Source organism: Macaca thibetana, chromosome 2 (genome assembly GCF_024542745.1).
Source record: "Macaca thibetana thibetana isolate TM-01 chromosome 2, ASM2454274v1, whole genome shotgun sequence".
In the NCBI taxonomy this organism is placed as follows: domain Eukaryota; kingdom Metazoa; phylum Chordata; class Mammalia; order Primates; family Cercopithecidae; genus Macaca; species Macaca thibetana.
The window spans coordinates 98390441-98405007 of NC_065579.1; the positions used below are offsets into that span (position 1 = coordinate 98390441).

The following is a 14567-nucleotide window of genomic DNA, read 5'->3' on the forward strand; positions in this document are numbered from 1 at the left end:
GCTGACAAACAAAATACAGTCAAGCAGATTTAGTGAAAGTGGATGTGAGGGATGAAGTAGAAAGAAGGTTGTCTCTGTGGTTTCTAGGTTTCTGGCTTAAACAATTAGGCGCATGGTGGCACATCCACCTATGTGAAAGGAGCAAGCTTGTGAGGATCGATGAGCTGGTTTGCCCACCTGAGTGTGAGGTGCCTGTGGAATATCCGGGTGAATATATCAGGAAGGCTTTTAGACAGGGGCTTCTGGGAGACTTGGTGTGGAGTTAGAAGCCACTGGCTGACACTGGCCTTTGCGAGCAGCCAAGGAGTGAGGAGCAGCACCTGGGAGAATGAGCCCTGAACGGTTCCAGGAAGCTCGGCCTAGTGGAAGGGACAACGGAGGTCTGTGATGTGATGAGCCCCACTACAGTCCCTTGCAATGAAATCGGGCGTGGCCACTGCCTTCCTCCGGGCTCCGCGAGAGGCCCTCCGGAAAGACGCTGGCACGGAACTCGCGACTCTCCCGCCCGTTGGATCCCGAAGCACCAGTAGGGGCCCCAGACACTAGGCCCCACTTCCGCTTACGCGCCCCACTTCCGCTTCCGGCCCTGGGCTGTGGTGACTGGCGGTGTGGGGTGGGTCAGAGGGCAATAGGTGCCTGGCCGGGGGAGCAGCCTTTGCGCCGCGGTGGGTTCCTGCGAGCTGGTGCAGAGGGACCCCGGCGGGCCGGCCCCGGGGCACATGCGACGACCTCCGCCCCTGGGCCCGACGTCGGCCTCAGGGCCTGAAGGCAATGTGCGAAACCTGCGAAAGCGGCAGGCTCCAGGGCCAGGCGCCGCGGGAGGCTGCGGCCCTGAGGCTGGGGGGCGCGGGGAGAATAGGCAAAAGAGGAGAATGGTGGCCCGGGCCACCCCTGGGAGAGGCGAGGTGAAAAGTGACAAGTCGGTTGCGGCATCAGGGGCTGGAAAGGCCGCAAGGCGTCGGGTGGAGGGGCGCAGGGGCCAGGTGAGCCCGTCAGACCGGCGAGGCCTAGAAGCAGCAAAGGAGGCTGAACTCCCCTTGCAAACGGAAAGACACAGTAAGAAAGAACCCACGATCACTTACCTTTAGCCTTTGCAACTCAGCGTGCTCCATCTTTGTTTTACTACTAGTCTTTAACTTGAACCTGCATGGTTATTTCTGATGCACATAGTTGACCAGGAGATGGGAAAAAATGGATTTCTTTAAAAGGGGTGTTCGCCGTTAGGAGTCCTTGGTCAGAATTATGATAGGAGGAATTCGTACTTGTGGTCCATTTTGTCTAGTATGAGATGACAATGTTATAAGCGTTATTCAGTTGCTTTAGAATTTATACAGGTTTATATGTAATTCCTTAACAGAAATTAAGGCTTTCATTTAAAAACAAGTGTGTATTTACATACAGCTCTTCAGGGAAATAAAAATGATAGCCTCACAATTTTTAATTTCAATGATATTGCATTTTCCTCCTCAATATAAAATCTTTTCTGATATGTTTTGTTTTCTTTTTTTTTGATCAGCCAAGGAAAAAAGAAAAGTTACTGAAGCCTCAAGTGATGATCCACAGCCAGGGTTTGACCTGGTAAGAAAGGAATCATTAACCAGTTCGGAATCTTTCCAAACAGTGGAGTGCTTGCGGTCTTTGGGTAAGGAAGGTATAGTAGAAGGTATTAAAAGAAGAATTCGAAATAAAAAACTGAAAAGCTTAGAAAACCCACCTCTCAAAATAACCGAAAATGAGGCTACACAAAATATTAAGGTTGAATTCCAAGATGAACTGTACAAGAATACTCTAAAATATTCTTGTAACATCTTGTCACCTGAAGTAGAAAATAATTCCGTTTTTAAATTACGTGATTGCAATTGTTTTCCCCATTCCAAGGATTGTAATGATGAAAACAACCTGCCATATGAGCCTGATGGTGGATGTATGCATGTAGCAGAAAATTTCTCAAAGAAAGAAAACTTTAGAAGTCTTGCAGAAAAGAGTGACACAAATAATATTCCTCAACTCTTACAAACTGAAGAAAATGTAATGGGAGTAAATAAGTTACTACCAGAAGAGAGTGATTTATACCAAAGTAAAATCAATGGCTTGCTTCCCTGCCTTCAACGTGAAAAAAATAAATATTCAATAGAGGAGAGCAGTGTTGGGCGAAAACCCAGGAAAAGGATGAAGTTGTCTGAAAAAGCGGATGAAACAGTTACTCAGATGAACTTCTCTAATGAGTATAACAAGTCTGAGTTGATGTTGCAAGAAAATCAAATGATTGCTGATGGTAAAGAAGCAGAGGCTAAAAGTCCTTTAAATGTTTTGAGAAAAGTAAGCCATAATACAGTCTCTTTGATGGATCATTTATTAAGTGTCCCAGAAATGGTAGAAAAAGAAACAAGTTCTGAACATCATGTAAATGCTGTGTTTCAGAAAACCATCGAACCACTTTTGAAAGAAGAAACAGAGAATGCTTCAGAGCCCTTAGGATATGAAAACATGGCGCTGAAAGAGGATTTTAAATCGAAAAGCTGCATAGGGAAATCACCTGAGTACCATATTGAAAGGAGATCTTCACGGGAAGATTTAAGAAGTGACTCTGAAGAATTGAAGTTAAGCTGTCAGAGAACAATACCTATGACTGGTAAAAGAACTTGGCCCTATTATTCATGTGCTAGAATATCTGCCTGGTGTTGGAAAAAGGCTTCCTTGCCAGAATCAAGTTATTTTCTTCCTGGGTCTCAGAAAAGTTGTAAGAAAGTTGATGTCCCTAAACACCAAACAAACAAGACCCACTTAACCGACTCCAAATTATTATTACAAAGTTCCTTAACAGAAACAAACACTGAATCTTCAAGTAAAGAAAAATTAGATTCTAATTTGAATTGTTTGTTTTCAGTTTCTGCAGTAGAACATACTTTAATGGTTATAAAGGAACCTATAATCAAGGATGATAAAAAGATAAAATCAGAGGAACTGAGCAGAAGTGGGTCAGAGGTAATTTCTAACACTACTGAAGATACTCAATTAACCAGTGATACTCAAAGCTTAACAGGAAATAAAAAAAGAGATAGAGGAAATTTAACAAAACTTAATTTGACAGCAGCTTCCAAAGATGGTCAGGAAGCAAATAACTCTACAGGCAAAACTATTCATCGAAAAGCATGTGTTGCTAAACAAACATTTGTAGTTCCAGACTTGGTTAAAATATTGAACACAGGACGACTGACTAATTTTAAAATTCCTTTACTTAAGAATAAAACAAAAAAAAAAAAAGAAGTAAATGCCAAGTCATCAGAGAGAGAAGCTTACAGTCCTCTAGAACTTCTGGACAGTTTATCTGGAGCAGATACAAGACAGAATAGGAGTAAAGAAAATGTCTCCATGACGATGTTAGGACCTCAAACTTTGAGCATACAAAATAGTGTAACTCCAGTGCAAGCTAGTTCTGACTCATTCTACAATAAGAATTCCTGTAGTATTTCTCCAAGCTTTACAAAGCATGGTAACAGTAGCAAACCATCTAATCACTTCTCTGAACCAGGCAATATTGTTTCTAATAAAGAAGTTGCTTCTCTCACAGTTGAAAATAATGCTTTTTCTTGTGATCCTGGGTATGTAGAGAAAAGTCCTTCCTTCTGCTGTAATAAACAAGAAACATTCCGACCAGTTTCCAGTGAAGTTAGGGGTAGAAAAATAACTAAGAATTTTTCAGAAGTAGGATTTCCAGATATTCTTAAAGCATATGAAGATGACGTCCTCTTAATTGATGTAATTCAAGATGACCCAGACCTCTTTGGAGTGTCCAATGAAGGGGAACTCTCATTTACTTCAGAGGTCCCCAGGATAAGCCAGGAGCCCAGTGTTCCTGGAGAGCACCAATCAACAGACTCCAAGTATGTCGAAACTCCAGTAAAAAAAGAACCAAGTGATGACTTAAGGTATGCATGTTCAAGTATGCCTTTTAGTGCAGATTGTTGGGGGTTAGAAAAGCAGTCTCTACTCTTAGGTTTCACTAATGTATTCAGTGATATTGAAGCTCCATTATTTTTTAACCCAGTTATTTATTAAATGTAATATGCCATTATTACTGCTGATACCTGGAAATGTCATTATGATAAAACTTAGAGTCAAAATAATGAATTATGTGTATCTTGGAAGATAGAAAAGATTAGCTCATTAGAATTTATGGTTCATAGAGTGGCCTTTTTTTTGTTTGTTTGTTTTTTGTTTTTTCGGAGTCTCGCTCTGTCACCCAGGCTGGAGTGCAGTGGCGCAATCTCGGCTCACTGCAAGCTCCGCCTCCCAGGTTCATGCCATTCTCCTGCCTCAGCCTCCCGAGTAGCTGGGACTACAGGTGCCCTCCAGCACGCCCGGCTGATGTGTGTGTGTGTGTGTGTGTGTGTGTGTGTGTGTTTAATAGACACGGGGATTTCACCGTGTTAGCCAGGATGGTCTTGATCTCCTGGCCTCGTGATCCACCCACCTCAGCCTCCCAAAGTGCTGGGATTACAGGCATGAGCCACCGCAACCCACCCATAGAGTGGCTTTTTAAATGATGGAGATTGCTTCTTTCAAAAGTCAATTAAGTTTATTTTCAAATGTTCTTTAATTATTATAAATATGCAGATAAACGTTTATTTCAGCCAGGTTACTTATTAATATCAGTGCTATCTATTTTAATCCATTTTCTATAGCCTCCTTATTCGATAAAAAGTTCATTTTTCAGGGGACAGAGAAGCCTTGGAAATTTTTGTTTGAAGTAATTAGGGTTTGAAAGTAGAGTCAAAAGTTAAACTAATTTTCAGAGATAAACAGTATAGAATTTCTTCATGGTTTTACTTTTAAGGCAGTGGTTATAAATGATGATTTTTCCCTCAAATAGGACTAGTTTGCCCAATGCAACTTTGAATGGGGCCAAGTAGTAACGTTCATGCTCATTAACTTAATCTGTTCTGCTTGGCCCCAAATTGATTTAATAATATGTCATATTTTACTTAATTTTATAATTCCTGAAGCTGTTGTTTATATAATACCTGAATATCATAGTATTTTGTGAACAGACTAAAAGAAAAATGAAAACACTTTTCATTAAGATTCAGTGGTGCATGACTTAAGTTTCTTTGCCATTTATTTTCTGTTACCTTTGGGGTATCAAACTCTTCTTGATGGTCTTATTGTTACAAGAACTTGAAACTTATCACCAAATATAATGCTCTCTGTGTGCCAAATGGAGAACCAAGAGTTTTATTGATTTTTTTAACCATGTAATGAGGTAGCATGGTAATCTGTCTGTTTTGAAGATGGAAAAAAATGAAGATAAATTTGTCACTTGCCCAAGATCACACTCCTGGTAACAGAATCTGGATTTGAACCTAGGCCTATCTTACTCTAAACCTAGTGATTAAGAGCTTCGTCTCTGTAGTCTGACCTTGATTTTTGAATCTTCTTGTTACCACATAACAACTATGTGACCTTTTAGGCAAATTATTTCATCTTTCTGTAAAAAGGGAAAGTACTTGCCTCAGGGTTGTGAGGATTAAATTAAATAATGAATAGAGAAGGTTTTGGCATTTTTAACCGTTACACCATACTTCCTTGGAGGAATACAAAGGAAAATCAGAGTAAATTCTGCATTCAAGAGCAAACATCTCTGTTGACTGACAAGATGTTGACAGTGAACTAAGCCAAATTTAGAAAGAGATAAATGTTGTGAATTAAAGTGCAGGATGTTTGTTCTTTATTCTTTTTTTAAAGAATAATGGCTGATTTTAAAACATGATACATGTTAATTAAAGTAAAAAGTGGTGTTGGGGGGGGAAATTCCATACCACCCAAGTAACAAATTAATTGCTATTTGTATGCATCATTCCAGACATTTATCTATACATATAAATAGATATAATACTAGAAAAAATTGGATCATGCCATTTTTTAGTAAAAACATTAAAGATAATTTCATTTACACTTAACCAAAAGAGGCAGAGAAATGAAAGTGGAATGAAATGGATTGCTGAATTAATATACTTCTTTACCACAAGAAATTAGTTTCTTGAAGTTCTCAAGTTAATGAGGAAAATTGTTTAAAAGTTTGAGTTTTAGCTTCACTTATAAAAATTGCTTTCCAACTTTAGACAGCAGTGTTTGCTTTCTTCATATGAAAGATGAACATACTTGTACACACTTTTTCTCCTAATATTGCCTACCCCACTTTTTTGTTTAAAGTTTATTTTGTATTACTAAGCCTTGTGCCATGTGCATTCCTTCAATAATCTGAACTCCAAAGATTCTCACTGTTAATTTTCTATTTAAATTGATTCAGTCCCTACCACCAGTCCTTTTTACTTTCCTCTAATCTTGACTATTTTTTTTTATTTTTTTGAGAGGGAGTCTTGCTCTGTCGCCCAGGCTGGAGTGCAGTGGCAGATCTCGGCTCAGTGCAACCTATGCCTCCCAGGTTCAAGCAATTCTCCTGCCTTGGCCTCTTGAGTAGCAGGATTACAGGCACATGCCACCACTCCTGGCTAATTTTTTGTGTACTTATAGTAGACGGGGTTTCACCATGTTGGCCAGGCTGGTCTCCAACTCCTCACCTCAAGTGATCCACCTGCCTCGGCCTCCCAAAGTGCTGGGATTACAGGTGTGAGCCACTGTGCCTGGCCTGATCTTGACTATTTTGATTCATCACTTAGTTGGCTAGATTTCAGAGCAATGAAATATTTTTAAGAAGAGTTCATAATTACTGTGTTCCCTAAAATCTTGGGTGCATGAGAATTATTTGTCTAAGAGCAGGTTGTCTGTGTGTAAAATTCTTAGTTTACGTATTTCCCCCTCACAGCTATGTAGACATTGCTCTCCTGCTTTCTGGCATTATGTGTTGTAGTCAAAAACTCTGAGGACCAAACTAATACTCCCACTGTTCCACTTTAAACTGCCTTTATTGTTTCTTCTTGTTTTCCACCTTGGGAATGGTAATTACATATCAGTTTTTCCTGAGACAAGGTTAGCCATTTTGGTTTGCAGTATCAGGTGTTTATTTCAGATAGCTTTTTTGTTACTATCTTTGAACTTCATTTTTCTTCACTTCAAAAGCATCAGTTATACTTTTATTGGCTCTTCTTTGCCTTTTATCTACCTCTAAAGTTTCTGTTTTTAAACAAACTTGAACATCTTCTCAGTATTATTTTAATATTTTTATATTTATTCTGCACTGGAAATACTAGTTTTGTAGTCATCCACAGTGCTAGGATAAACCTTAACAGGGAAAAATGAAGACCTGATAACGAGAGATTCTATCAGTAGTTGCACAGAAACTCATTAATGGTTCTAGAACTAAATGAAGCTTAAAATATAATTTCAAATTTCAGCTATGTCCCTTTTACCAGCCAGTTGCTACTTCATATGCTCCCTTTTCTCCCTTCTAAGACACTGAGAGGCTGAAGCCTGCTAGAATGAATTTTTATTTTACAGGAATAAAAGTAGAAGATGAAAGGGCAAGGCCCATATATTGTCAGAAACTCTGGACTGCCCCTTTTGGTAAAACAAGTAGACAAACCTGAGCTGACTTAATCACTGGGGAAAATATTCTCAGACCAGATTGGGGAGAATTTGTAAGGTGTCTAAGTCATGAGAGAATGCTTATTTGTTTTTAGTCTCCACAGTGGGGAAAGTCCATGTTAAAATCTAAAACATTAGAAGCATACTAGAACTCATTCACTAAAACTTGAACTGATGAGCTTGGAAATGTGTAATGGCTGAAATTGGTAAAATGTTTGAAATAGGCTGTGTCATTGGAAATGATCTGAGAATGTCTGTAATAGTCAGTGCTGGACAGTTAATCTGTTCTAGAACATAGGATTATTATATGCTGAAATATCAGTTAAATGATACCACACAGTGGATTGTTGAGATTTTAAGTGTCTGCCAAAAATTCAGGGGAATTGCTACATAGGTAGGGAGGAGGGGGGAGGAGTGAGGGACTAATGTGTTTTAAACAAAAGTATATAAACTGAAGTACTAAGAGTAGTAGGAGTTTAGAAAAGAGAAGAATGAAAGATACCTTGGAAAAGCAAAAATTTGTATTGATCCTTGAAGTTTGGATTTGTTTAGATTGACAAAGGAGAAGAAGAAAAGAAGTTTGGTAGGGAAGGAGGAATAATGAGGAATATGTGGGCAGAAAGGCAAAAGTACATGTAAGCGTGATTGTGTACGGAAGGTTAAAGGTTTTCCTGACTCCATCAGGCAGAGGTGGAAATCCCTTATGCATTCCCATAGCACCTTATGCTACCTTAGTTGTGGCATTGATTTCATGGTGGTATAATTTAATCTCTCACTTGCTAAACTGTTGGATTTCGTGAGGGTGGGAAATGTCAATGTCTTACTTTTATTTGCAAGTCCAGTCCCTCATATATTGAGATGGGAAGGAGAATTAAGGTTTCAATTCCTATTTGAGAATATTGCAGGCCATTTCTGAAGTGCTTGAATTAGATTACATGTAAATGGAGACAGTAAATCCTTTCTTTCTTAAGCAAGTAGACACTGAACAATAGTGGGAAATAAGATTTTATAAGTAGGGTGATGCTAGATTAAGGAGGTTGGAAAGTTAGCCACAAAAACTTGAATTCTGTATGGAATTGATGTTGGTGATCAGTGGGGATCAGTTATTTACCACCTTCACAACTTGGTCTCAAATCCATAGGCAGCCATTGTAGATTCTGGAGCCAGTAAATAATAAAGTTCTGAGAGATAAATATCTGGTACCAATGCACAGAAAATAAAAGCCTACCACTTTTCCCCAGGCATTTGAGTCTCATTAGACCCATGTCTAGTCTGGATCTATGCTGGGCAAATTATATCCTGTCTCAAGTAACTTACTTTCTCAGAGTCTGACTTAATCCCAGTTCGTTCCCCAAGAGAGGACTTCTAGAATAGAGTAGTCTTATTACCAATTTTACCATCAAATGACAAAAAAAACAAACAAAAAAAAACAAAAAAAAAAAAACAGGTTTCCACCAAAAATAAAGATCTTTTTTCTCTCCCTTATATATTGAGATTCATTGTCTTTTATGAAACTTACTTTTCTTCATTGTCCCATTGCGCTGCCTATCTATGTGCTCTAACTTTACTGCAAAATTTTATTAAATTTTTATAAAAATTAAATTTTTACTAAATTTTAATCTTAAGAACTGATATTTAATGTCTACCCTGTGCTAGATACATTACTTATTTTATTTAGTGAAACAATTCTGAGGTTGAAACTCACCCTATTTTTATACTTAAATCAAAGTGATTAACTTTCTAAAGGACCCAGCTTGCAAGTATCAGAGCTGACATCTGAACTCAAGGCAACCTGCTCCAAAGTCTGTCCCTGCTCTGCAAAACAGCATGCTGGAAGAGCGGCATTTTGGTTCTTCCTATATATTTAATTCAATTACTCTGCAAACTACTGCAGAACATTATTTTACTTGAGGTCCCTTTCCTCTCATCTCTGCTGCCTCTTTAAAGTAGCAGGTGGACACTATTAAGAAACACTATTCTGAGTTTTTTTCTTTTCTCTTTCAGGTCACGTAAACTATTCTTTGTCTTTGCTGGAATAAACAGTATTGTACCTGATTGAGCATTTGTAATATCAGGAGACCTAACAGTACAGTGTGGCATCAGGCTAGGGAACCTCTGCCTTGGTGAATTGGATACTATAATATTTCTCTGCTTAGGGCCACTACTACTTGCATAATATGTGCCCCAGTAAATTTGTAGCAGTTCTATCCAGAAACAGAATATGGGTATTTGTAAGTAAATGAATACTGACCACAATTAGCATCTCAAAAGGAGGCAGTGACATTCTGAATTTTTTTTTTTTTTTCTTTGAGAGAGAGAGAGAGAGGGTCTTGCTTTGCTGCCCAGGCTGGAGTGCAGTGATGCCATCATGGCTCACTGCAACCTCTACCTGCCAGGCTCAAATGATCCTCACACCTCAGCCTTCCAAGTAGCTGGCGCTACAGGTGCATGCCACCACACCTGGCTAATGTTCTTCTCTTTTTGTAGAGACTAAGTCTCACTGTGTTGCCCAACCTGGTATTGAATTCCTGGACTCAAGCAATCCTCCCACATCAGTCTCCCAAATTGTGGGGATTACAGGTGTGAGCCACTATGCTAAATCCTAAACTTTTCCCTTGGGCAATAGTTTTCAGACTTTTTCTGATAGTAATTATTCTAAAGCAATCATCTTCCAGCCATTTTGCCAATTATCCTCAATAAAGATCTGTTTTATATTACAATCTGGTACATATTTATAAATATATGAAATTATAGGTTTATGAAAACAATTATTTTCCTTGCTACAACTGATATAGTCTTATATTTCATATTCGATTTCATTAAAAAATTTCTTGGTTGTGACCCACTAAATAGATTTCATTATCCACATGAAAAGTGCTCTGGTAGAGAATAAGCTTGATATAATCTGTATGGCTCTTCAGAGTTGGCTTAAACCTGTTTTACTCTGTCCTCTCCTTTTTACTCAGATCTTCTCTTTGCTTATCTGTATCTCTGTAGCCTCATCCAAATCTCTTTTATCTCCTTTTGTTGTTCTTCCCTTCATTTTTCCCTTTTTCATTTTACCAATTCAGAACTGTAACTACACCAATGCAAAACTGTAAAATATTCGTGTAAATTACAATTTTGCTCACTTTGTGATTTTTTTTCACCTCAGTGAATTTAACTTTTTGTCTCTGAAATTCCAGACAAAAATAAACTGTTTCTTATGAGAGTTTGCATGTGTAATTTTACTTTCCTTGTAAATTAGCTATTTTCATAGTAAAAAGTTTCCCACATCTATATAGATTATACTAGCAGTATTATAAATACTATCTTAATACTTGGAAATTTAACTAATATACTTGCTGTACCTATTTATGAATGGAACTTTCGGGATAGTTAGAGGCCAAGGAAGCATCCCTCAGTTCTCTATTAAGTCACTTAATTCTGTTCATGTTATTACCTCAGTACCTCTCATGGCTGTTCCTTCCTCTCAGTTCTCTCTATGTTCTTATTTTTCTCCTAGATTATTGTAATGAGCTCCTGGTTAATCTTCCTAAACTCTCTTAATATATCTTTTGTCATAGTGATATTCTAAATAGAAATTGATCTGCCAGTAACTGTTGAGAGTGTTTCACTGGCTTTCAGCCACCTGGGGATAGTCTGAATTGCTTGGCATGGCTTTTTAAGGCTCTTTGTGGATCTGTATCCACTCCCTCTTTGGCAACTATGGTATTGGAGGGAGGAAAGTGGGGTGAAAGGCTAATGAAAGATAAGCATAGCGAGCAGCTCACTGTTTCTACAATGCACCATGTACTTTAGGCCTTTTGCATATGTTTATCTGAAAGTCCCTTTCTTTGCATTCAGTTATCCATCAAATCACATCTGAGATATTATTCCAGGAATTTGTTCCAGTAGTTCTCTTGGCACATATCTCAGTATATTATGTCTGCTTGTATGTGAGCCTCACCTTGTACTGGAATTGCTAGAAAGGGGAGCGGCATCTTCATTTGGGTCTCCTTAGCGTAGAATATGTTAGGTGCTGCGTGTGTAGAGAACAACTAGACATATATAAGCCTTGTCCTCACAGTGCTTTTAGGGAGGCAAATAAGCATGTACCATAAAATGGTAGGACAAGTGCAAGATGTTAAACACCTCCTTGTGAAAGTGGCGTTTAAAATGATCACTAAAGGATAAGTAGGGATTAGCTAATTGTTGAGGAAAACTGAGACACCAAAATAACGTCCCATGGCTTGGTGTTCAAATAGCAAGAAATGAAGCTACAGAATGTGCAAAAACTGTCATGAAGGGCTGTGAGAGTAAAATGACCATAGAATTTACCTTCTGGATTGCAAAGCTTTTGAGGACATGAGGAGCTGTTAATATGCCAGGACAATAGGCGTAAACAGACTTTCCTAGGCAAACTAGAATTTATGGTGAGTGTGAAGTTTATGCTAAGCATATAGGAATTCATGGAAAGGCTTCTAAATAAGAGACATAATTTGATCACATTTACTTTTAAAAATAATTATAGCTCTGGTGTGAAGGATAAACTGACAGGGACCTATTGTAATAAGCTGAAAGAATGTGGTGACTTTACACAGAAGTGGGAGTGAATTTGTGGGAGGTTTAAGAAGTGAATATTGATTCATCAGTTGGGGGTGAGGCAGAGGGAGATGTTAAGGTTGATACCTGGTTTCTCTTTTATCTCGTTACCATCCATGGCATTACCATACCATCTTTTGCATGGGAGAAGAACATTACCATCCATCTCCCATGCAAAAGAGCTATATTGGGGAGGTCAGATTTAGACATTTTAAGTTGAAGAGGCCTTTGAGATACTGAGATGGAAATATTCTAGTAGATAGCTAGATATGAATGTAGAAAGGTCCGGGTTAGAGAAAGATTTGCATTTGTGTATGTTTTCTGTTTGTATTATTTCCCCGTCCTTTAAACTATACTTACTGTTTCTAGGGTTTACACTGGGAAAAAATACTTTGTTTTCCAAACTTCAAAGAATGGTAAATACAAAATGTTTTGTTTAGTTTTCCTCTTTCTTGGCTAGGAAGTAATTCTGAACCAGTGAGCAGTCGCAGTGCTGAAGGATATGCTTATCCACTTGTTAAATGAACAAATGGTGGGATTATGCGTATCTATTATTTTGTTCTGTGTACTTTTATATGTTTTAAATTTTTGTCTAAGTGATTAAAAATGGAATAGTGTTTGGCCATTTGTATTTGAGTGGCTCCTATAAATGTAGTTTTCATCTGTTGGGCCTATGATACTGGCTTTAAGGACATCTTATTTAATCCTCACAATACCTTGTGGTTAGTGGTATTCTCATTTTACAGATATGATTAAACTTAGAGAAGTAAAGTAGTTTTGCCATAGTTTATACAGCAAGTGGCAGAACAGTGTTTGAACCCAGACTGGTCTAACTCTGTTCTATATAATCTTCAGACTCTAAGTTGTCTTTAGGGACTACCAAAAAAAAACTAAGCTGCTTTCAAGCTGTCTTCCTTTGACATTGACCATATGACATACATATACATGCTTAAGAGTAGAAATTGGCCAGGCACGGTGACTCACACCTGTAATCCCAGCACTTTGGGTGGCCAAGGCCAGTTGATCACCTGAAGTCAGGAGTTTGAGACTAGCCTGACCAACATGGCAAAACACCACCTCTACTAAAAATACAAAATTAGCTGGGCATGCATGCCTGTAATCCCAGCTCCTCAGGAGACTGAGGCAGTAGAATCACTTGAACTCACGAGGCAGAGGTTGCAGTGAGCCAAGATTGTGCCATTGCACTCCAGCCTGGGCAACAAGAGTGAAAAAAAAAAAAAAGAGTAAACACTATCTTGTATTGATGTAATACTTTTTTGAGTTTTACATGCTTTGTATATGTTGTCAAGCTCTCAGTAACAAAGTTTGAGTGGCAGCACCCCCTAACAGTTGAGGCATATGTGATTAAAGAGCCAAACAAAGAATCCACACAGGTGCACTGGGTTCTGAGCCTCGTTATAGTAAGTACTCTGCCCTGGAGGACTTGAGCTGATGTTCACCAGAAGCTAAAGTGATTATTATATAATGTTTAGAGATAATGTTTAGATAGTTCTGCTTAGAATCTGTTATAATGTTTAAGCTCTGTTTGCTTTATAGTAGAGAACTTCCTGTACTGGACTGTGGACCGATAAAGCCAGACATCTGTGCTTCCAACTCAGCAGGTAAAAGTTGACATTTTCAGAATATGCAATATTGAACCATCTCTTTATATCTCCATGCAGGCCTAGTCAAGATGAATTCATTAGAACAGGAAACTTTTCATTTTAGGGTCTGTTGACCATATGTTTTATAGTTTGTCAATTTTTCTGTTTTAATTGACTGTTTGGAAGATCAGATTGAGATATTTTCTGTTTGATTATTTAATAAATAACTTTGTTAGGCTTTATCTAACAAAAGATAGGTAACTAACCTCAGCAGTGTTTGTCATCTTATTTTGAAATTGAAATATGTATTTTAGCTTTATCACATTTTAAATCTCAGTTGCTTAAAAAAATTTTATAGTTGGCCGGGGGCGGTGGCTCATGCCTGTAATCCCAGCACTTTGGGAGGCTGAGGCAGGTGGATCACGAGGTCAGGAGATCGAGATCATCCTGGTTAACATGGTGAAACCCCATCTCTACTAAAAGTACAAAAAATTAGCCGAGGTTGGTGGTGGGCATCTGTAGTCCCAGCTACTCAGGAGACTGAGGCAGCAGAATGATGTGAACCCGGGAGGCAGAGCTTGCAGTGAGCCGAGATCGCGCCACTGCACTCCAACCTGGGCAACAGTGCAAAACTCTGTCTCAAAAAAATATATATATAGTTAACAGGTAGTCAGAAGTTTAAATACCTGAATCTTTATTTCACAGGGCATAACTTAGTATGAAAGTTAATTTTACTTTGACTTTCAAATTTTACAAGTATATTTAAAATATATTTTATTTTATAAGTATATTTAAAATAAGTATATTTAAAATTAAAAATTCTTAAGATGATCA

At 38.3% G+C, this 14567-nt stretch overlaps 1 protein-coding gene across 2 annotated transcripts in view; it reads left to right on the top strand.

Annotated features, from left to right (window-relative positions):
* Positions 1 to 551: 551 nt before the first annotated feature.
* TOPAZ1 (testis and ovary specific TOPAZ 1) overlaps positions 552 to 14567 on the top strand; it is a 91059-nt gene continuing 77043 nt past the window's right edge. Inside the window, exons 1-3 of one of the 2 annotated variants that reach the window (XM_050778374.1) lie at positions 552 to 1056; positions 1517 to 3929; positions 13687 to 13751. In XM_050778374.1, the coding sequence (XP_050634331.1) occupies positions 720 to 1056; positions 1517 to 3929; positions 13687 to 13751 (2815 nt within the window). In that variant the 5' untranslated portion in view covers positions 552 to 719. The remainder of the gene's footprint in view (positions 1057 to 1516; positions 3930 to 13686; positions 13752 to 14567) is intronic. The other variant, XM_050778376.1, reaches the window with a different exon arrangement.